The 22,213-nt window shown below is 44.4% G+C and overlaps 1 protein-coding gene across 2 annotated transcripts; it reads left to right on the forward strand.

Annotated features, from left to right (window-relative positions):
• Positions 1 to 351: 351 nt before the first annotated feature.
• LOC310896553 (transmembrane 4 L6 family member 1-like) lies at positions 352 to 18,103 on the forward strand. 2 transcript variants are annotated; one of them, XM_083828965.1, is made up of 6 exons: positions 352 to 493; positions 3,544 to 3,723; positions 8,626 to 8,691; positions 14,367 to 14,512; positions 15,313 to 15,496; positions 15,998 to 18,103. In XM_083828965.1, the coding sequence occupies exons 2-6, from the start codon at positions 3,553 to 3,555 to the stop codon at positions 16,016 to 16,018; spliced, it is 588 nt and encodes a 195-aa protein (XP_083685091.1). In that variant the 5' UTR covers positions 352 to 493; positions 3,544 to 3,552; the 3' UTR covers positions 16,019 to 18,103. The 2 variants fall into 2 exon arrangements, with proteins under 2 accessions (XP_083685091.1, XP_083685090.1); XM_083828964.1 differs by having other exon boundaries at positions 358 to 493; positions 3,541 to 3,723.
• Positions 18,104 to 22,213: the final 4,110 nt, after the last annotated feature.

A 22,213-nucleotide genomic window follows, 5' to 3' on the forward strand; every position in this document is an offset into this window, starting at 1 on the left:
CAAAGCCAAAGCCAAACTTTAACCAACAAAAGCCTGCTGTGCAGAAGATGACTCTGCACCGACTGATGGAGTTTGCTGTACCACTGCCTTGTGCTTTGACCGTGCTTTCTGCACAGCACAGGGTGCTCCTCTTCATGTGCCTCTCCTCCCCTCTACAACTGCACATAGCCGAAATGGTTTTGGCAGTGGAGAGGGCTCCACCGATCCCAAATTCATGTCCTGGGGGGCTGAGGCATTGACCGCTGGAACGCTGCCCTCAAGTAATCGATCGGGCAGGGTGGCGCGCAAACCTCGTGCTGGCCAACCAGCAACAAGTTGGGGTATTTCCTCATTCTCTGGAGAGGAACCACTATTTGTTTAACAGAGGCCATCACCCGAAAACATCGGTGTGCCTCTCTCGGACTGCCACGCTCCAGGAAAGGGGAGCTGGGAAGCTGGACGCAGGCCGTGGGAAGCTCTGGGGCCTGGAGGCCATCTTAGGCCCGTATAAAAGGTAAGCAGTGGTATTCCTTCTCTCAGCGTTACAAAACAAAACTTTCTAAAGCCCTAGCTTGAAATTAGAAGCTCACTCTCAGCGCCTCGCCTAACGAAGCTGCAGAGAGTGCTTTTGTTTGCTGAATTAATAAAGCATTTGGAGCGCTTCTGGCAACCCAGAGTGTTTTCCTAAGCTGTAATAACACGGCCAGATCCTCTCTGTGATGTGCACAGGTCACAGAGCTGCGTTGATTTTGGTGGTGGAGGCTCTCGTTAGATCTGGCGATTGATGGTTGCCTGAATTCTCCTTGCAGTGTGAATTGGTGTTGAGATAGGTCAGGGCCGGATCCTTCCCGGCGTAAACCTGCGCTCTCCCAGCCAAAGCGGCGTCCTGCTCCCGAGCTCCAGGTGAGAATTAGGCCCTGCAGCTACGTGCGAGAGATGCGGAGGAGAGCGTGCAGCTCCCCGACAAGACCGAGCTGTACGCAAGGAGAAAAGGCTGTGCCCGTGCTTGTTCGCTCCTCTCTGCGGGGGGAGCAGGTGAAGCTGGGCAAACGAGTGGAAAAGCAAAAGTGGGAATGAAACGGGAGAGCAGGCAAAGGTCAACATAATAAAAAATACCAAATGCATTTGGCACTTGGAGAAAGACAGTTAAAATACCTTTTTTTTTTTTTTTTTCCTTCCATCCCCTCCCTGCTTCATCCTTCCTTTGCACATTGCCAGTCTGGTCAGATTTTTATCTTTTTAAGTCAGGGCTTTTTTCCAGATGCTTGCAAAATGCCCTGCCCAATTTTGAGCATTATATAAACAATAGGTAATGACCATAAACCAAGTTAAACGTTCCTTTCTGAAATAGTTTAATGCCAGATAACTTGTTTTAAAGCTGGATTAGAATGCATAATGTGATTATAAAGTACTCAGAAGATAATCCATATGAGCAGAGTGCTCTTATTAAATTCATAGCAACAGAGAACAATGCAATTTTTTGCTGTAGAAATGCAAACTCAGAAGTCTCTGGCAATTGCAGAGCCCTCGCAGCAATATACCGAATCCCTTCAAATCAGAGGTCTGAGAACACAGGTCTGTCTTCATGCCTTACCTCACCTTTTTGCTGTCTTCATTCTGTCATCAAAGCCGGGTTCAGTCTGTCTCTGTCTGTCTCAAAGATCTTCATACTGCCTTCTGCCTGGGCTTTTTTGCTTGGGAACCCAACCTGGATTGATTTCTGTACTCCTACTCTGCTTAATATCTTCCCAACACCAACTTTTGACACAAAACTTTCAGGATTAGCCAATGCACATGACTAAATTGAGGCAGGTTTCACTGTTTACTGCCTTGGCTATTACAAAAACTATTTGCACGTAGCAAGCGTAGGCTTGTGTGCGTGCATGGGTGCGTGTGTATAACACAGGTGTGTGTAACAAAACAGTGGGTATCCAGATCCTTCTTTTACATTTTACGTGCTGATCATAAAGCAGAACCTCTTTTGTCATAAATCACCAACTTTCTCTGAGGACAGAAACCTGCACGTTTTTTTTTTATGCATTTGGAAACCTTGAGCTGGTGTGAAGTTATAAGAATAACAGAATGGTTTGGGCTGGAAGGGACCTTAAAGCCCACCCAGTTCCAACCCCCTGCCATGGGCAAAGACACCTTGCACCAGACCAGGGTGCCCAAAGCCCCATCCAGCCTGGCCTTGAGCACCTCCAGGGTTGGGGCATCCACAGCTTCTCTGGGCAGCCTGTGCCAGGGCCTCACCACTCTCACAGTAAAGAATTTCTTCCTAATATCTAATCTTACTCAACTCCTTTTTTTTTTTTTTTTAGTTTAAAACCATTTCCCCTTTTCTTTTCACTACAGGTCCTGGTAAAAAGTCTTTCTCTGTCTTTCTTATAAGCTCCCTTTAGGCACTGGAAGGCTTCTATAAGGTCTCCCCTTCTCTTCTCCAAGCTGAACAACCCCTGATCAGAAGAAGTTGTGATCAGTTTGTCCCGTAAAGTTAATAGCAGTGTGAAAGTTCAATAACCTCAGTTCCAATAGTCTGAAATTTCCAACCTTCCATGGAGAAATATCTGTGGATCCAGCTTTGTATTGATCAGCCTTCTCTTGTTGGCTAAAGATTGTAGCACAGGTGTAGTATGAGCTGGGGTTGTTTAGTTCGGTGAAGGGAGATCTAATAGCAGCCTACAGAAGGCTTGGAGGGGGATGATGAAGGTGATGGAGAGATAGGAGAGGATAAAGTGAAGAGCAACTGCAACATTTGCAGCTTATGAGGTTCAGACAAGATGGGAGGAAAGATGTTTTCACCCAGATGCTGTGGCAGCCCTGTAACAGGTCCTCAAATGACATCATTTTAGCTCCATCCTATGGGGGTTTCAAGGCTCAGCCACACAAAGCCATGGCTGATGCAGAGCTCTAGTGCTGGTGGCACTCGGCTTTCAGCAAGAAGTTGGACTGCACACCTGCAGAGACCTCTTCCAACCAGAGCCTCATTTGTGTCGATTCTTTGATTTTAACAGATGATTCTTTGATCTTAGAAGAAAAACCTGACCGCTCTGGAGTGTTAAGCTGCAGTTTTACACATTATGGTGGGATGGCTCTGTGACCTGCCCTTGGCAAATAGCCCCCGAACTTGATGTACTTATGTTTTTTTAAATCGGCTTCCTAGGACTGCCATCCCAGGCAACCTGAAGCTCCTACACATGGCCTTAGCCCCACCATGAGTCTGCCAACAGGGTATCAATTTGTGTGGTCACAGTTGTGTTCCCAGTGGACAGACAGTCGTCCATTAACAACTAAAGTGTACATCTCCATTCATTTAATGCCAACTCGTTTACTCCTGACAATTTTAAATAAATCCAATTAAAGCAACCCAGTCTGGAATAATTCCAGTTTAAAAAAAGACTCTGGAGGGAACAGACACTGTATAACAATATTACCTGTGTATGTCTGAGCTGGAACATTTCTTGCCTCACATCTGGTTCTTCTTTCATTAGAGAAGAAAACTGCTGAAATCCCATGCCTGTAACACCATAGTAACCCAAACTTACCTGCATCTTTCCTCAGCAGCAAGCTACCATGTGCACAGGGAAGTGTTCGAGGTGCATTGGCATCATCCTGTTCCCACTGGCTCTATGTGCTATAGTCTCCAACATCCTCCTCTACTTCCCCAACGGGCAAGTCCTGCAGCTCAGCGAGATAACCGATCTGGTCTGGTTCTTCCATGGCATTTTGGGAGCTGGGATACTGGTAAGAGAGAAGTGTTGCTTCTGCTTCTTACGTTTTGTTGGACCTCTGTTAATTTAACGAAAATCATAGCAATATCTTGGGCACAAATATCTGAGCAGCTTAACTGGGAAGGTGGGGTACAAGACTGAGAAAATGCCTTCAAGACTGACAAAGTCACCTGTCACGGGAATACAACATATTCCTGAAATCAATGTCAAGACTACAGGTAAGGGAGAAGCAGTAGGAGTGCTTTCCCCTGGGGAGAAAAGTGATGTGGGTGTTCATGTCTCCGTAAGTCAAAACAATGCTGACCCCTACGCTCATCTGGAGATGGTGAGATTTCATCCCTTCCTTACTCCTCTAACTGATTTTATTCTGACAAAAAAAATATTAAGGGCAAAACTGAAAGGTGTTTCAGTAGGTATTCATTAGAGACCCAGCCAACGCTGTGTGAATGCGGAGCTGCAAATGGCTTAAATCCCAGATACCTCCTGTGTTCCTCCAAAGCCACCTCCTTCTGGATTGGGTCTGGCTTGTGTGCGATGCTCTGTGACCAGTTCCTCCATTCCACCACTCAGGAAAAACTGTTTCCATCTGAATATCCATAACCAGAAGGGAACATGTTTGGGAACACTGATCTTTCCGGTTCATCAGAAAGCTGCTCCTTGTACCTTCTTTGTTTCACGCCCAAGTGCAGATAAAAAGCCAAGCGAGTGGCATACATATGACAAGTACTGGCTGTTATGCAGCCTAGGCAGATGGTAAATTGGCACAGAGCTGGGCACCTGCACATCAAAAAAAAAAAAGCCTGAATATTTAAGAATAATTAACTTAGAAAGAAGCAAATCTCATTCAGTCAGCTCATGATGCAGCTTCCACTTAAGTCTATGGGAAAACTACAATGGATGTGGTTCAGACTCATATTTCCCCCAGCAGAAATGTGGTATAGGATCATTCAATAAATTGTTCTCCACCAGCAGCTTGCCTCCTTCTTCTTCCAGCTGCCACTCGGGCACATTACTCACACTGAGCTCGAACGTAAGCATGAGTGTGTGGAAGGCAGCCTAAAGGAAGAAGTGGAACTACATGAGAGACCTGCGGAAAATTCGTATCACTGCAAGCCCAGGAGTCATTGGCGTTCAATGAAAGGAAAGGCAGATGTTAAGCGTGAGAGCATCACAGGCTCATTCAAAATGTGCCTTCTTTTAAGGCCTTCACAGAGGTGTGCCTGTGGCCGGCACCACATACATCAAAAATGAGAACAGAAAGTGAGAGGGGAGGAAAAAATTGTGCTGACCTTGAAAACTCAGACGGCAGCACTAGGAGTAATTATCAATCCACAAACAACGGCATTGAGTGTACGCGTTTTCCAGAGAACAGCGTGACAAATGCCCACAGGTGACGAGTAGAGGAAAGAAAGCGCTATCATCAGCTCCTTCTTCCAAGTGATGGAAGCATGAAAATGGAGACTGGCTTCTGGGCCATGCAGAGAAGTAATGCGAGGGGCAGGGTTCCCCATGACCGGAGCCCGGGCTGTATCCTGGCTCCCCAGTGAGAACAGACCAGGCTGCATGGCATTCCCCCATGCCAGGAAACCCGCTTCCACCTGGGGTCTTAATCCATCAGCTGATACCCAGATCATCAGCACGCCCCTTGGCTGAGCAGACAGCCCCACTCATCCCTCCTCATCCACTGCTTCTCTAATGGAAATTTTATATGACATGAAAACCTCTCCACTTTCTTATTTCCAATGTTGAGTGTGTAAAGAGGAAAGCTGTCTCCATGTGTCACAGTAACATCCTTCCTAATGGAAAGCCTAAGTGAAGCACTGGGAAATGCCTGTCTGAGCCATGGCTCACGCACAGCCCTCGTTTTACTGACAGCAGCCAAATCTAGCAAATTTCCATTCCCAATCAAAAGGCAGCAGTTTATAATCAGGCACTGAAAAAAAAAAAAAAGGAAAGAAAGACAGAAAGAAGGAGAGAAGGAGAGAGAGAAGGAAAGAGAGAAAGAGAAAGAGAAAGAGAAAGGAACAGAAAAGAAGAAGAAAAGAAGAAGAAAATGGATAGGGAAGGGAAGGGAAGGGAAGGGAAGGGAAGGGAAGGGAAGGGAAGGGAAGGGAAGGGAAGGGAAGGGAAGGGAAGGGAAGGGAAGGGAAGGGAAGGGAAGGGAAGGGAAGGGAAGGGAAGGGAAGGGAAGGGAAGGGAAGGGAAGGGAAGGGAAGGGAAGGGAAGGGAAGGGAAGGGAAGGGAAGGGAAGGGAAGGGAAGGGAAGGGAAGGGAAGGGAAGGGAAGGGAAGGGAAGGGAAGGGAAGGGAAGGGAAGGGAAGGGAAGGGAAGGGAAGGGAAGGGAAGGGAAGGGAAGGGAAGGGAAGGGAAGGGAAGGGAAGGGAAGGGAAGGGAAGGGAAGGGAAGGGAAGGGAAGGGAAGGGAAGGGAAGGGAAGGGAAGGGAAGGGAAGGGAAGGGAAGGGAAGGGAAGGGAAGGGAAGGGAAGGGAAGGGAAGGGAAGGGAAGGGAAGGGAAGGGAAGGGAAGGGAAGGGAAGGGAAGGGAAGGGAAGGGAAGGGAAGGGAAGGGAAGGGAAGGGAAGGGAAGGGAAGGGAAGGGAAGGGAAGGGAAGGGAAGGGAAGGGAAGGGAAGGGAAGGGAAGGGAAGGGAAGGAAAGGAAAGGAAAGGAAAGGAAAGGAAAGGAAAGGAAAGGAAAGGAAAGGAAAGGAAAGGAAAGGAAAGGAAAGGAAAGGAAAGGAAAGGAAAGGAAAGGAAAGGAAAGGAAAGGAAAGGAAAGGAAAGGAAAGGAAAGGAAAGGAAAGGAAAGGAAAGGAAAGGAAAGGAAAGGAAAGGAAAGGAAAGTGTCCTGGTTCCAGTTAGGACAGAGTTAAGTAGCTCATAGTAGCTGGTAGGGTGCTATGTTTTGGATTAGGATGAGAAGAGCGCTGATAACATGCTGATGTTTTAATTGTTGCAGAGCAGTGTTTACACCAGGCCAAGGACTTTTCGGCTTCTTGCTCTGTCCTGCCAGCGAGCAGGCTGGGGGTGCAGCAGGAGCTGGGAGGGGACAGACCCAGGACAGCTGACCCAAACTGGCCAAAGGGGTATTCCATACCATCTGACGTCATGCTAAACAATATATAGGGGTGGCTGGCCGGGGTGGGGGGCCGGCTGCTCGGGGATAGGCTGGGCATCGGTCAGCGGGTGGTGAGCAATTGCATTGTGCATCACTTGTTTTCTTACACATTATTATTGTTAATACTATTACCATTATCACTATTATTATTATTATTGTTATTATTATTTTCCTGTCTTAATAAACCGTCTTTATCTCAACTCACAGGCTTCACTTTCCTGTTTCTCTCCCCCCATCCCAGAGAGGGAGGGGGGAGGGTGAGCGAACGGCTGTGTGGTGTTTAGCTGCCAGCCGGGTTAAACCACAACAGAAAGGAAAAAAGGAAAAAAAAAAGGAAAAAAGGAAAAAAGGAAAAAAGGAAAAAAGGAAAAAAGGAAAAAAGAAAAAAAAAAAGGAAAAAAGGAAAAAAGGAAAAAAGGAAAAAAGAAAGCTGCCAGGCAAACCCTTCATCCTTAGCCAGGCTAGTAAAAGAATAGTGCCCACAGCTTAGATGGGAAACCTCTGAAGAAGAAAGACAGCCCTGGAGGAAAGGGCAACATTAGCTCTCCTGAGGGCCAGATGATAGCATGCTGGGGCTGGGGCTGCCGTGGGGATCACCTGTGATTATTTAAGAGCTGGCTTTTTTCAGGAAGAGGAAAGTCTTTTAAACAATTCTCTACATCTGCAGGCCTCCAACTGTGGTCCAATGACCACTGCTCATGCTGGAGGCTGCCTCTGAGGGGTGCATAAAACACAGCTAAGAGGAAATCCACTGAAGAATATTTATGGGCTGCAAGACTAAGCAGGTTTCATAACACTGTCCTACATAGTGTAACATGGATATTCGCACTGTAAATTCCCTGAGCCTCATTCACCTTGGACATTCTGCTCTTCCTCTCCTACATGGGACAACATCTTTCCAGCATTTAGTCAGGCTGTTTTTTACATCTTTTTCCTTTTCCTTATTTTTTTTCTCCTTCTTTCATTAACTTTACAGAGACCATTTCCTAGTTTGTCTAATACTTACCTCCTTACATTGCTCTGTGAGACGCCTGCACAGACAGTGGTGGGCAGAGGCCAGGCAGCAGGAGCGCATTGGCTGCACAGCTAGACCCACAAAAGCTTTCTTGCCCTCTAGCTACCAAACCAAATGCAGCCTTTCCTATCTCCAGAGCACCTGTGTAAGGTGGCGTTATGTCCTGAGACATGGATGATTGCTGACTCCGCTATATCATCCAGCTCCGCCTGTTCATTACCATGGAGAAAGCTGATGTGAATTGTGAGTTTCCTGTTGAGTAATGTCCATCATGTAGGTTTTCCAGAAGCTTAGTACAAAGAACATAAGTTCGATGTTTTTCAGGAAGTTTAAGGCCCACTTCCCAATTATAATTTAGAGCAGGATGCTCAGAAGATTTAAACTGTCGTAACTCTTGCTGCAGGGATAAATAAACTTATTTAGATTCTGCTGAAGTGAAAGTCAAGAGGGAAACGTTTTCTTCTGTGTCATGGAAATTTATACTCTCTCAAGAAAACATTTTTATATTTATTTTTTTTTCATAAACATTCAAAATTTCCATTCCAGAATGGACAATATCCCAGTGCTTAAAACACTCAACCGAGACAGAGAAGGGAAAGCAAACTCTTCAGCAAGAAGCACCATCGCAGCTGGTGCAACTCATGGAGAAGTGCTAGAAGGTGGTTTGCATTTGAGGAATGCGATGCCCCAGCTCCTAGACTTTAAAAACCATCCAAACAGAAGTACTGCATACCAATTCTGTGATTCTATGATTTCTATGAATTAAGCTTGTGCTTTTCTCACAGGCTATTCTGCCGGCATTCATGATGCTGGGGGCAGGTGGAGCAGGATGTTGCGCTAACAGATGTGGGGTAAGTAGATGTGTTGAAATGGCACTACGGGGTTTGCACAATAGCTCTTAAATGGCTGCTCAGCAGACGGAAACGTACAATGACAAACCGTCACACCACCATCAACAGCCAAGTCAGGGAAATGCAGAAGAAGAGCTTGATCTGCAGCGTCCCTGGGCTGGGGCTGAGATCTCAGTTAGCCAACAGGAATGTTGTGATGTTACAGCCACTGATATGAGGGAAATCATACTCAGCCAGGGAGGTACAGGAGCATTTAGCCACAGTGCTGAGGGTAGAGGGGGACAAAGACACTCCACCTCACCCTACAAAAAGTAAAGCATGGCTCCAGCTTTCTCCTGCTTGAAGTGATCCTAAAAATTGAGACAACTGCCCATTCCTTCTGCTTTCCTCTCTCCTCTTTCTGGTCCTCTTTCCTCCATAACTCTCCATGACAATTAGCTTTACCATAGATTCATCCCTGCTTACCTGTGTATGGGCAGATAATTCACCTACTTTTCTGGTCCAGGCTAAAAGCCTGAGCCACTGCAGCTGGCACTGAGGAACCAGCTCTGCTTCCCAGTGTCTGGTCACCAGGCAAGGCTTTGACCCACAGCATGTGTTTGCCCAAGGGTTATGTACATGAGAGCTGTAAATGTAATTTGGGCTCTCTGTCATCCACACAAAGGCCAGAGAGATTTTTTTCCCTTGATAATTAAGAATGAAACAGCATTTTATACAGGCATCTTCAATAATCTTCAAGCCCAGGGCACAGACTTCTGTGTGGCCATCATTATTAGCAAGAATAAACTGGCTTAGAAATGTTGGTTTTTTTTAAGTCTTCTTCCCTCCCAGAAACAGCCTTTAACAAGAGATTCAATTACAATAAAGCATCTCTTCTGTACTCTTCAATTATTATTTAGTTTGATCTGTGAATGACCTTTACCTCTTCAAGATGTTTTACTTTACTTGGTTCATTATTCATAATACCAAAATAACATTCTTAGTTGGGATGTCAGCGAGTACATCCCGAGGGACATGTCATTACACTGATTTTACTAGGTGTCCTATGCACAGCAAGCAGGATTTTGCTAGTGAAGGCCAAGTAGGCCAGTCGCAGGGCTGGGATGTGAGCCTCGGCACGGCGAGCCCAGTGCCACAGCCAGCTGCTTCTCCAAATTCTGAGTGATATAGAAAACGGCAGTGAAAAACAGCAGTGCTGTGGGTGTTCCTGTGCCCTGCTGAAAGTAGTAAGTGGGGAAATTCAGCTGGTCTGGGCTCAGTTCAGTCTCCGCTCTCCCTTAATCCCAACCCTAAGTATTACACAACATTAAATGTCCCAGGACAGGCTGGGTTTGCTCCTTCAGCCCACTGACTATGGCAGCAGCACAGTGCTGCCCAGCAGCCCACATCTGCAGACCTCCATGTGCTCCCCACCACCACCGTTTCACTGCCCGAGATGGTGCTAGCTATGGCCCGCGGTGGCCAGGTACCCTGTCTGCAGCTTCCCAGCACTGAGAGGTTTTGTACAAACTGTTCCTCCTCTTCCTTGTTTGCTCTTAGAGGAATACAACAAAAACATTGTTGAGAAACTAGTTTATGTTCTACAGTATCTGTAGGAAGAGGGTCGATGGCCAGACGATGAAGCTACTGACAAGCACGTTAGAGAAAACTTTGGTGAGGACAATATAGCTTTGAAATGGCTGTCTGGGACTGTGGAAACTGTCCACCTCTTAAAAGTGGAAAAAGATGCAGCTGTACAAGTCATTCTGTGGCTTAAAAGTATAAATGAGATGAGGGCACAAGCAAAAAGTGAGTTGCTATGGATGGCATTAAAACATTTCCCCTCCACAGCCCCTGGGGAAAAGTGATTTCCAAGCATGGAGAAAGATGGGAGTTGGACTCAGTGTTCCTGGTGAGTCCCTTCCAACTCAAGATATTCTCTGATCCTTTTGAAGATGTAACTTCTGTAGGGAGATCTGAAGACCAGTGATGTGTTTCTTCAGGAGAAGAAGCCTTACGGAAACTTTGCCTTGGGGATAGTGTGAGGACATGCGCAGAGACCCACGGCAGGGTGGCTCAGACACCCTGACCATACGGGCTGCGTACCCAGGGCTGGATGGTGTGAGTCACCAGGCTCCGGAGAGCAGAGGAGCTCTGGGGCTGGTTCAAACACGCACCATGGAAGCGGCGTCCCAGGGTGCCAGAGCTCCCTGCAAGGTGCCTCTGGGATGACCTGAAATTGGGTCCCCAGCTTTGGTGGCTTGTCCAACCAACTTCCATCCACCAGCAGGAAAATAGCCCTCACTAGAGCTACTCAGGAGTCACTGTGGTCTGAAGGATAGATTGGCCACCTTTTTGCTTTTTTAAGCTAAAAAAAAATTAAGCTAAAAAATAGCTTTTGAAAAAAAAAAAAAGCTAAAATAAATAGTAATTGGAATGACTATTCAGACAGAATATAACCATTTTCCTCAGGGTTGGGACTCTATCCTGTGATAATTTGTGCAGTTCCTGGTTTAATAGATCAGACTTCATCACAGTCTTTACATGCTGCTGAAATATCAACAACAGTAAGAATAATTACTGTATTTCTCATCCTTTTATTCATCATATTAAGTTGTCCAGTTAACAGTGATTATGTTCTGCGTTGATTAATTCTTTTTTTCATTAATCCATTTTAAGCCGTTGCCTGCAAAAACACCTAGATGGCTTGTTGTTCTTGCTTTATGAAGTAATGACTTTGGAAAGTAACAGATTTAGAAAGCTTCAGTGTCCTGCAGCTTAGCATGTACACAACTGAAAACACCTGCTGCGCTGGCACAATGAGGAAAAAAGGCCCCTAAAATACAGCATATGTCATTGCATCAGCAAGCATACTCAGTATTTCACTCTACACCTTTCTTAAGAGTTACTAGTAGAACAAGAATAGCCATAGAATCTTTCCAGACCAACAAACCTAGATAAGTGAGATATCTGAATAAGCAGGCAGGATATTAATTCTTAAAATAAAATAATAATAATAATAATAATTAATAAATAAAAATATAAACAAATAAATAACACACAGAGAAGAAACAAAATCTGTATGAGACAAAGACCAGAGGAAAAAAGAGCAGTAGAGAGCAGTACCATCTGGGACAGGAGGTACTTGGTAACTTTCCCAAAGCAGCTGATGCAAATGCTCAAAGAACCAATGCTAAAAACTTTCATTAGCTCTGCAAAGACAAATCAATTTTGTGAAGGATAAAGCATGATAATGGTAAAAGAAAGTTAGGAAAAATGATCAGCAAAACCTCTGCAAGAGGTAGAGAACTGGCCAACACTACTCAAAACTAAATATTTCAACAAACTCAAGCATCTCAGCTTAGACTTCTTTTTGCAACTGAAGATGCAAATGAGGAAATAAAAATACAAAATAAAAAAGTGATAAGTGAAAACAATATAAGTAGGGAAAATGTTGAACAGTTGAGATGATGAGATAGTATTATTAACTGATCCAACAGTTAATAAAATTGTTGGATTTCCATAGAATATGGGACAAACCTCTAGAAAAGTCTCCAGAACAGTAAATATAATGGGTAAAAGCCACCCTGTGTCTAGAAAATGCTGAGAAGAGCCAATTTAACAGCTGCATCCATTTCAGAGTCCCTTTTCAGCGACAAGTAAAATCTTTGAGCATGTGATCATAGGTACAGTAAAGGAAATAGGTGAAACAAAGCCAACCATGCAGCCAAGAGATTCCAAATGAGAAAATCGTGTGTCAAAGAACAGTCATGAAAGACAGCACTGACAAGTACTACTGGTACCAGTACTAACCACTATCAAACATAGTAACAGCAAGAGACCATTTGACTTTTTCTATCATGATTGTCATTGGGACTTCCCATACTGCTGTGTTGTGATGAAACTAATCATTATCATAATTAAGATCATTTAACCAAGATGTAGATGCACAGATGAAGTAAACAGAAAACAGATCAGGAGAAATGGTTCAGCTAGGCAGGAGCTTCAGACATGGTATCAGTCACTCACCTTCACTGCAAGGCATAGCTGGTGATCTTATTATGAGACGCAGGGCATCGGCTACAACCCAGACACTGCCTTGGTCCAGGGCAGTATTCCAGATTATCTACATTTTGCTGACCATGACGCTCTGCTAAGATGCAACTCAGACAGCATGCAGATAAAGACAGAAAGAGTGTCCAGCTTGGCAAAAAAAAATAAGACAATTATTAATCATTGGGATGAAATAAGTCTCATGAGAAATCCCAGCAACTGGTAGCTCAAGGATTGCTTTAGAAGCAAAGAACACACAAAATAAGTCAATTCACACACTGGCAACAGGCAAGAAGGCACAGAAAGCAGTAATGTAATTGGTTGGCAAGTTGGAAATTGCATTCACCAGCTTAAACATGTCTGGATAGCGAGGAGTTTTTGAGACTATGTCACAAATCTCCAAGGTGGACAGTAGATATTTCCATCTGGGTCTGTAGTGCAGAGCTCTGCAGAGCAGCTGACATTAGACCTTCTTTTTGGACTGTTAGACCTCACCGGTATTTGCTGGCAATAGGTAAATGGGAGGCCTGAGGTGCTCGGCTTCAAATCCAAGTCATGGATGGGAGCGTTTGCCACGTGCTTCCCCAGGCTTGCAGGCAGTCCTGCTGCCTTGCCTCTTGACCTGGTCTTCTCCTGGCTCTGTCCATTTGCTCCACAGAGTTTCTGCCCTCTTCTCCTTCTTGGCATTGTTGCAAACAACCACAAATCCTTGTTAAGGATTCTTGACTAGACTTGTGGAAAGTCTGCCACAGACACAACATTAGTAGCACCTATAGGAGCTTCTTGCTCCTATATGCAAACTGCAACCAGATACATACCATCCATTAATGGAGAACTACCCCAACACAGAACAAAAGGAGCACTTTCATGGGAGCAGTGCTTCACACGTCATTTGAAGTCACCACTGGTTCATTGCCACATGCAGTATAGTTAGAATCTTCAACAGCAGTGGTAACCACATTTCTTGCTGTTGCAAAGTGAAGGAAAGCAGCCATAAGAATGGCTGTGTTGCATTCCTCACTAACTGGCAAAAATAACTAACACATATTCCATTGCTTTCATACCTGGTTCAGTAATTGCTTGGCCCTTGGCTTCTGTTGGTTCAAGGGCTGAAAAGGGTGCTCTTGGAGAAGAGCTGGAAATGCCAAGCCATGTGATATCATCATGGAATGGCTTGGGTTGGAAGGGACATTAAGGACCACCCAGCTCCAACCTCCTACCATGGGCAGGGACACCTCCCACCAGACCAGGTTGCTCAAAGCCCCATCCAGCCTGGCCTTGAACACCTCCAGGGATGGGGCATCCACAGCTTCTCTGGGCACAGAGGACCATGTCAAGCCAATGCTGGCTTCATATTGGCTTTTTGAAAGAAGAGCTGTAAGATTTATAATAATAAAATGGAATGATTATGGCTATGGTCTTAGCCACTTTTAAAAGCAAAACAAGTATAGTCTGAAATCCTTTAACATCTAGGACAGCTGCACTAGTGAGGAGTCAACTATTTTTTATCCCACAAATATCATGCTATGAGTTTTTAGCGTATAGTAGGAAACAGATAGATAGTTTCCTTCCCACTAATTGTAAGCTTTCCATGACAGTCAGTGCCTCTGTTCATGTGATGCTGAAGACCTTTTCCCTTTCAGATGCTGCTGTCAGTGTTTCTGTCTCTGCTGGGACTTGCAGGAGGAGTGTACTGTGCAGTCTTCTCCTCAATGGGTCTGATTGGGGGCCCTCTGTGTGATACGGGTGATGGAGAATACATCTACCCTTTCAGGAACAACACTCTGGAGTGAGTATGACTTGCAGGCTCCTCCAGCCTTGCTTTCCCTGATCCACAAATACACCTTCTTAGAGGAAATCTGAATTTTTCTAAAGTGGACTGGTGATCCACCTTGCCTACACCTGAATTCACACTCCTTTGAGCCAACATGTTCCAGCTGGTCATCTCCTTGACCAAGGGCTTACATGTGGGCAAGGTGCCTGAGTTTCTTCCATCGTGCTTGTCAGCAGCCCTTTGTGCAAGATGCACCACACTTTCAAAAGGCTGCTGAGCAATGAGCTGTGACTCTCATCAGTCAAAAGGAAGTATTTGACAACTATGCCACGTTAATCTGTTAAATCATCATGAATTGTGTCTACTCTGCTTAATTTTGAAAAGCAAAGCAAAGATCTCCTTTGATTCTTTAAGATTAACCGTGGCAACCACGATGTTCAAGCCAGAGCTAGAGATGATGGATGGGCTGGGCTGAGGTAACGCAGCAGAAATGGAGATTATGGAGACCCATTTTTAAAACCATTAGGGACCTTTCCCTTCAGTTGTGAAACAAAAGGGAGATTCTTGAGCATGCAGCAAAGTACAGGTGTAGCTCTCTTCCCAAGTCATCAATTACAACCTTGCAAAGGGAATCGTAAAGAGAATCACCACCTTTTACCAACTGTAGGAGAATTTGAGATTCAATTCCCACTGTGCAGACAAGTTCAGAAAATGTAAACCAGAAAATGCAAAGCCTTTTTGTAATGGCATACAAGTGAAAGCATTCTCAGAGTGTAATTTTCTAATACAATGCCAATTATTCTTCTTTATCACAGATACAATTATTTGTTCAACCAGACAACATGGAGCATTTGCAAAGAACCTGAAAACATCATCCTTTGGAATATTGTCCTTTTCTCTATTCTCTTGGCCATTGGTGCAATTGAGGCTGTTCTTTGTTTCATTCAAGTCGCCAATGGACTTATTGGCTTCATATGTGGCACATGTATGAGGAAAAAGGTTGGTATGCAGTAAAAGGTATCAGAGTGCTTTGCATTCTTACCAGTTCTGTATTTTAGGCTCTGATAATGGTACACGATCAGAGAGATATGCATAGCCCCCAGACGAGAACCTCTGGAGAGCAGAGGCAGCTCAGATGCATTTGCACATTGTCAGTCTCTCCATCACATTATAGTCTGGGACAACGCAGCCCTCAGATGTTTCAAAACAGATGAGAAGTGTGATGTATTGGCATGCCCAGCTGCATGGTTGTTTTCCTATTCAAGAAGCCTTTTTGATAAAATGTAATGACTGTCCTGTATGTATAAGTGAGAAAGATGAGGATTAGAGGGGTTTTTAATTGGTAGTAAAAATGTTGTTTCACAAAACAGTAGAAAACCTCTTACAGTTTCATTTATCACCACTGCTTCCTTTCCACTGTTTATTTTCATTGTACAAGATGTTTGCAATAAGTCTGATACCCTCTGGAATATTAATCACTTTTCATTCATTGCCTTTCAGACAAATATTTTGGGAATGTGAACACCCTGCAGGGGATGCCAGGACATGCCCTGAACTGCACATTCATGTTTAAGGATAGTGCATTGTGCTGTATTTATGGGGGGAAGAAAGAAACCCCCAAATAGTCAGGAGTTTCAGGAAGGTAAAATGCTTTCTTTTTTTTTTTTAATAAAGAAATCAAGGTGGAAATTGGCTAGATCATTTAAATCTGGGACTCCAAATTTTCATCTCTCTAAATATTCCTACTAAATCTCAGGTACTGCAAAAACACAGATCTTTCTGGTCCCAACTGCTGTGCTTGTGCTTAAAATGTAGATGGGTTGTCCTTGTCCTTGGACAAAAGCTCACCGCTTGCCCTCTTGTGTATAGGGGAAACAACCTGTGACAATGGACAATGTACACATTTTATCAGCTGCACAAAGCAGGATGTAAATAGCTCTGGCCGGATGTAAAGAGCTTCCCATTTCCCCCAAACCTGCCTTAAGCTCATCTGTCTGTTCCTGTTAACTTGCTACCCAGGGACCCAAGTTTACGTTAGGATCTGCAGATATGACGTTGAGCAGCATGAAGGCAAGTGAAGCACAGTTTTCAGCCTCCCTCAGCCACCCTGGAGCCAAATCCCCTTCTCCTTTGGTATCTTGCTGTCACGTCTGGCAAATCCAATGCAATCCTAAATCAGTTCTTCAGGAGGACCTGACAGACATGGTGGCCCTAGAGGAGCATTTAGGTCAATGTAGATGGTAGGTTTTGGAACAAGAGTTTAACTATGTCCAGTTTAACAAAAAGAAGGAGAACCTCAGCATCAATTTTACCCTCACGAGACTGTGTAGGAGTCTCATGAATTTCCACACAGGGCTGTTCTAGAATAGATCACATGCACAAGCAATTAAGTGCTGAAGATAAACATTAAATCAATACGGGTAGTAATTACGTGCAGCTTAGTAACAAATAAGAGATACAATCTGCAAGGCAACAAATTGCATCAGTCGTGGTGTTACAGCAACAAGGATCCCAACAAGGATCTGCGTAATTCTCCATCATCAACCGAGATCAAGCCTGAAGTCCATGACTGGCAAATTTCAGGAACCCCATCAGTTCAACAACTTCCTCCAAGCTCAATTGTAGGACGTGCCCCTTATTTCCCTGAGTCAGGCAAATTGTAAGATAATTGTTTTCCATCCTGAACGCATGCACACTGTTATGAAAACCTGAGTGCATTTAAAGTATTTGGAATCCATTTTTCAAAAAGAGGCATTTATGTTTTCTCCAACAAATGTTGTTCATATTTCTGCATTGTTGCAAGTCATCTGAACAGATCCAGAGTCTCCAGACACACACAGCTGTCTGTGCCATCCTCTGATGCAGCACACAAAACCCTTCACACAAACTGGTGAAGGAAATGTCAGTTTTGCTAAGTAGAGGCGCACACATACACTTCCTTGGAGCACAGCTTCACTCCTAGAAGCAGGAAGCCTGCGTTACAAAGTTTAGAAGCACCTTTTGTAAAACAAGTGTAAGGCCTGTGGAGGGTTGCGAACATGACTAGGTGCATGCAAACTTGCCAGGTGGCTTAAAAAAGCTGATGTGCATAGTAAGCAGTGAAGCCTGGGCAATGCTACCACCCAAAGCAGACGACAAACTAAAGCCTACTGATTCAGCCAGGAAAAGAGCCGAGGAGGCAGCTAGAAGTAATGTCCAGCATGCAGTCAGACTGAGAGATACTCCACCTGCAACAGAAAGGCTATTATGAGCTCTTCGTGGTCCTTAAACATCAGCCCTGCCCTCATCCTTTGTCTCCCTGACTTTTATCTCTATGAGGGAGCCAGTTTGGGCTGTGCCAGGACCAGGATACAGAGATACCCACTGGTACGTATCATCCCCACCACAGAGGGGTAAATGTGCTGCTGCCATCTGCTTGTACCGAGCTGCCCTGCCCTGGGGATGTTTAGTGCCATGTCTGTGTACTGGGGATGTTTAGTGCCATGTCTGTGTACTGGGGATGTTTGGTGCCACGTCTGTGTACTGATGAGGATGCCATCTGTCCTGACCACTCTGTAATCACTGGCTTCACTGATACGTGTAAATATTAAATATTGTTATTCTGAAGTTATTTTCTGGTCTCATTTGTGTGACCTAAGCGGCTCATGACTTCAAACTAGCTCCAGTAGGATCAAAGACAGAGAATTACACAAAAAGTAAAGTTAAATTCATCTTGTCTAACTTGAACCACCAAGTCAGTCAGTCTTTTCTGGGTTGAGAACAAGACACACAGTCCATGGAGAGAGGCAGGCTTCCCTGTCCCATAATGAAAGAGAATTCTAAGGCAGACAGGAGGAATTATCTCTCTGGGCAAGGTTCAGTTGGGGACACTAGACAGGGACATCTGGTGCCATCTGAAGTGCACTGAAGACCCCTGCTCAGCCTCCAGATGCCAATCCACATGGCAAGGGTCTCCTGCATGTCCTGTGTCACACCTGAGAGCTCCTCACAGGTTTCCACAGACTCAAATATCTCAGGTGGAGTTAACAACATGGAGCTGTGGGCGACCAAAACAAGTACACTGTTTTTTGCAAACACTATTTCTTGCAGAAACACCACACCAAAAATTCCTTTTGACCAGATACCTAAGGATGGTTAAAATTAGGTGAAATAATTTCAGCTGATGACTTCTGGAATCCTTCAAATCATGCTTTACATGTATGTCAAAGCCTGAGTGCTCAGAAATGGCACCAGAGCCTTGTCCTGGACCAGTCAGCACATCGTGGTATGGGCAGCTCCTCACAGAGAGCACTGCAGGCTGCTCTCATGGGCAGGACTTCTAAAGAAGAAATCTACATCATCATCATCATCATCATCACAACAACTTCAATATGGACAGAGAGCTGACTCGACTAAAGATAAAATATCATATTTCAGAACTTGGATAACTACCGATTTTAAACGTGGAGTATTTCTTTTCAAAATTGAAAGAGTTATTTCTGTGAAATCTAAAGGCATATTTGACTGAAACGTATTTTGTGTTGTACATGTGAAGAATTTAGTAAAACTAAGGAACTCAATATTACTCTACATCTACCTTTTATCTATCTACCTACCTACCTACCTACCTACATCTATGACTTCACCCTAAAAAATAATGGTCAAAACCTCACACAGACATAATGACCGCACATGCATTTAATTTTTCCATTTATGACTCACCGTGGAGTCTCACCACACAGATTCACACAAGAAGCAGAAATGTGTTACTTTCTAATTGAATTATCCCTCTCCCTTCTGCAATCATAATTTGTGCAGATCAGCCCCCTGCAGAGCTGTGTAGGTTGGAAGAGAAAATACTTATAACAAGTGAGAAAAAATGGGTTTCTGGGATTGACTTGGAATAAAAATAAAACTTTAAAGCAAGCATGCTATCTGAAAAGCTGTGTTTCGAGACCAGTGATCTGATGTTTTAGCTGCCAGGGTCAAGGACGTGATTCAATACTCGGGCTGGAAACCACAGGCTGGTTCACAGGGTCTCATTGCAGGAGAAACTGTCTGAACATTTTGATGCAAATGGCTCAGATGCCTCAGGCCCCCGTGCTCTGTTTCTTGTGACACACGGAGGGAAGCAAACCAGTAGAAAGGTTGGTCCCTGCAGATGTCCTTGTGCCGTGGCTTCTGCTCTGCTGTCTTTGCCCAGCCTTGCTTCAGTGGAGCTGCCCGTGGGCAAACACTCCTTCGCAAACAAGCTTTAAAAAAATCCTGAAAGAAATGATAAATAAAAAAAAAGCCCTTTCCAGATTGTCAGAATACTTTATTACATTTCACACAGAGCACCAGCTCAGTGGGCTTGTCCCCTTCCATAGGAGCCGCAGGGGACAGCCACCCTTCTGAAATGCCCGTCCCCCAGGGGACACCTCTCACCCCCTCAGCCACCCTCTCCCCCTGTCCCCATGGGCCTCAGAGGGGTGTCTGAAACCCATCATCAATAGTTAGCACATTTCACCCAGAAAGGCTGTGTGTTTCACCCACAAGAGCTTTTCTGAAGGCACAGAAGTGTTTTGTTCATCTTATTTTCTTCCAGTTGGTTAGCTGCAAAGCTGAGTAGCTGTAAGTGCTCTCTACAGTGCAGATCATTTCCAGCATAGACAGAAAACTTCCCTGGCACCCAGCACTCCTCAGTATCTTCCAGACACCCTTTCATTTTTATCTGTTTAAATTGCTTACTGCGGAGTTTGTGCCATCAAGACTAAGTGATAAGGAGATAGTAAGGGCCCAGTTGAGTATCCCACTGGTTTATCCTTAGGGCCACTGGAGATATCCCAGAATACACTAGCTGCAGGTCTAGAAGGGCATGTGCCTCCCACAGGAGCTCTGCGTTATCTGCCTGCCCATGGGGACATCTCAGAGGCTTTAGAGCATCTCAGGTGGCACCAGACATCTCCATATTACCAGCCAAATCAAGCCCTGAAACACCTTCTGGCTACCTCAACACTGTCCTTAAAAGCAGACCTGAGTATAGAGATCTGCCTTCACCCTGTCCTGCCTCACAGGGTGACCTAAAATAGGTCACTGAATCACATCCCAAAACTGCATATTTCTCCCCCTGGGTTAGGCAGGGAGCTCGGAGTGGCTGGCGCAGCGCCTGGCACCCTGAGCTGCAGCCCTCCATCACGAGCAGGAGGTGAACCCCACCTCCCACATCTTTCAATAACTGGGATTTTTTATTTTTTTTTAATAGACGCAATATCTGAGAGTCACCTAGTGGCAAAAGGGCACAACGACAAACTCAATGATGAATCGGTCTTAATACGATCTGATGCTTGTACAATCTTTCTTGTGGGCACTGTATGTCAGCAAAACCACCCCACCCTCAGGAGCATTATCTTATGCACAATTTTTCTCTAGTCTCCTCCATCCCACTGTGTAGTTTTTGCTTATGTTTTGTCCTACCACATCTGCCCTACACCCCTTTAGGTCTTTAAATGAAATTTCCCTTCAGATTCCCATGCCTGCTATTTTATTTATTTATTTATTTATTTTTAACATGAGATGATAAAAAGTAGAATCAGTCCGGATGTTTTCAGCAGATGTCAAAGAAGAAACTCAAATCTTGCTCTGGGCACTCAATATTGGTAGACCTGGACATGAAGGATGCCATGCCAGGTATTTCCTTCCATGTGTTTCTGGCTGCGGATAATGTTTTAAAAGATTATTTTTTCTTTTTAATAAAGAAGGTTTAAAATCCACTTCGAGCAAGATTCTACCACTTTTTAGCAGCTTCAGTTAAGGTGAAAGAGAGTGCTTCCAACTATCACCCAGAAAATGTGCCCTTAAATTGCAGCGTCCCTTTTTGCACATAAATAATTAGGTCAAAATTAAAACCCATCACTCAGTCAAAATTGATTATGAATATAAAGGAATATTTTCTTTCATGGCAATTTAGCTCTGCCATTGTCACTTCCAAGAAGCTCCTGGATGTCTGTAGGAGATGGCACAATGCAGAAAGCCTTCCTAAACATTTGGGCTTTTGAACTCCTGCTCAAAGCCAATCTCTAGAGAAAAAATCCTTGATTTCCCCATTGAAAGGAGCTACCCACTCCACAGATGAATGCAAGTACCCAGGAAAGCCAAGCAAGTGCCCTAAATAAGGCTGGTTTTATACACAGTCATTTTTTTTTAGAACCACATCTGGACAGATTAAAGGCATTCACAGGGCAACCAAAACTGTATACATGGCAACTGTATAATACATGCAACTGACTTAATTCCTTAATGTATATAAGAGTTTTTCTCAGTATTTTTTTCTGTTTAAAGAGAGCTTCAGAAAGGAGGCAGGGAAACCCTGCATTTTTCCTGCTGCTTTCTTGTACGTTCTATCAGCACCGTGCTCTGCTGCCTGTTTTCAGATATCAGAACACAGTTCCTTCAGTGGATCAGTGCTAAATCTTCTTTCCCTGCTCCCTAGCTTTATTTTGGTTATTATTGTGGATTTACTTCAGTTAACTTTAGACAAATTCTTAGTTCTATCTGCTGTGGTAGCCTTGTACTTAGAACCTAGAGAAATACAGATTATTTTCATACCATTGCATATCAGACAAAATATAACATTTCCCCCATTTAAGCCAAGCTAGCATTACCCCTCACATCAGTGCTCACTGACTCTCAGCAGCACTAATTCCTACTCTCTTGTTCCTTTCTCCCTGTAAGAGTTGGGTATTTCCTGAAGAAGGG

The sequence above is a fragment of the Anser anser genome (assembly GCF_964211835.1).
Source record: "Anser anser genome assembly, chromosome: 1".
NCBI lineage: Eukaryota > Metazoa > Chordata > Aves > Anseriformes > Anatidae > Anser > Anser anser.

Bases quoted from the DNA above. Each gene is read 5' to 3' on its own strand.
- LOC310896553 (XM_083828965.1), top strand. From the start codon at position 3,553: ATGTGCACAGGGAAGTGTTCGAGGTGCATTGGCATCATCCTGTTCCCA. The intron at 3,724-8,625 runs GTAAGAGAGAAG...CTTTTCTCACAG, and splicing joins TTTTGGGAGCTGGGATACTG to GCTATTCTGCCGGCATTCAT. The intron at 15,497-15,997 runs GTTGGTATGCAG...ATTGCCTTTCAG, and splicing joins GCACATGTATGAGGAAAAAG to ACAAATATTTTGGGAATGTG.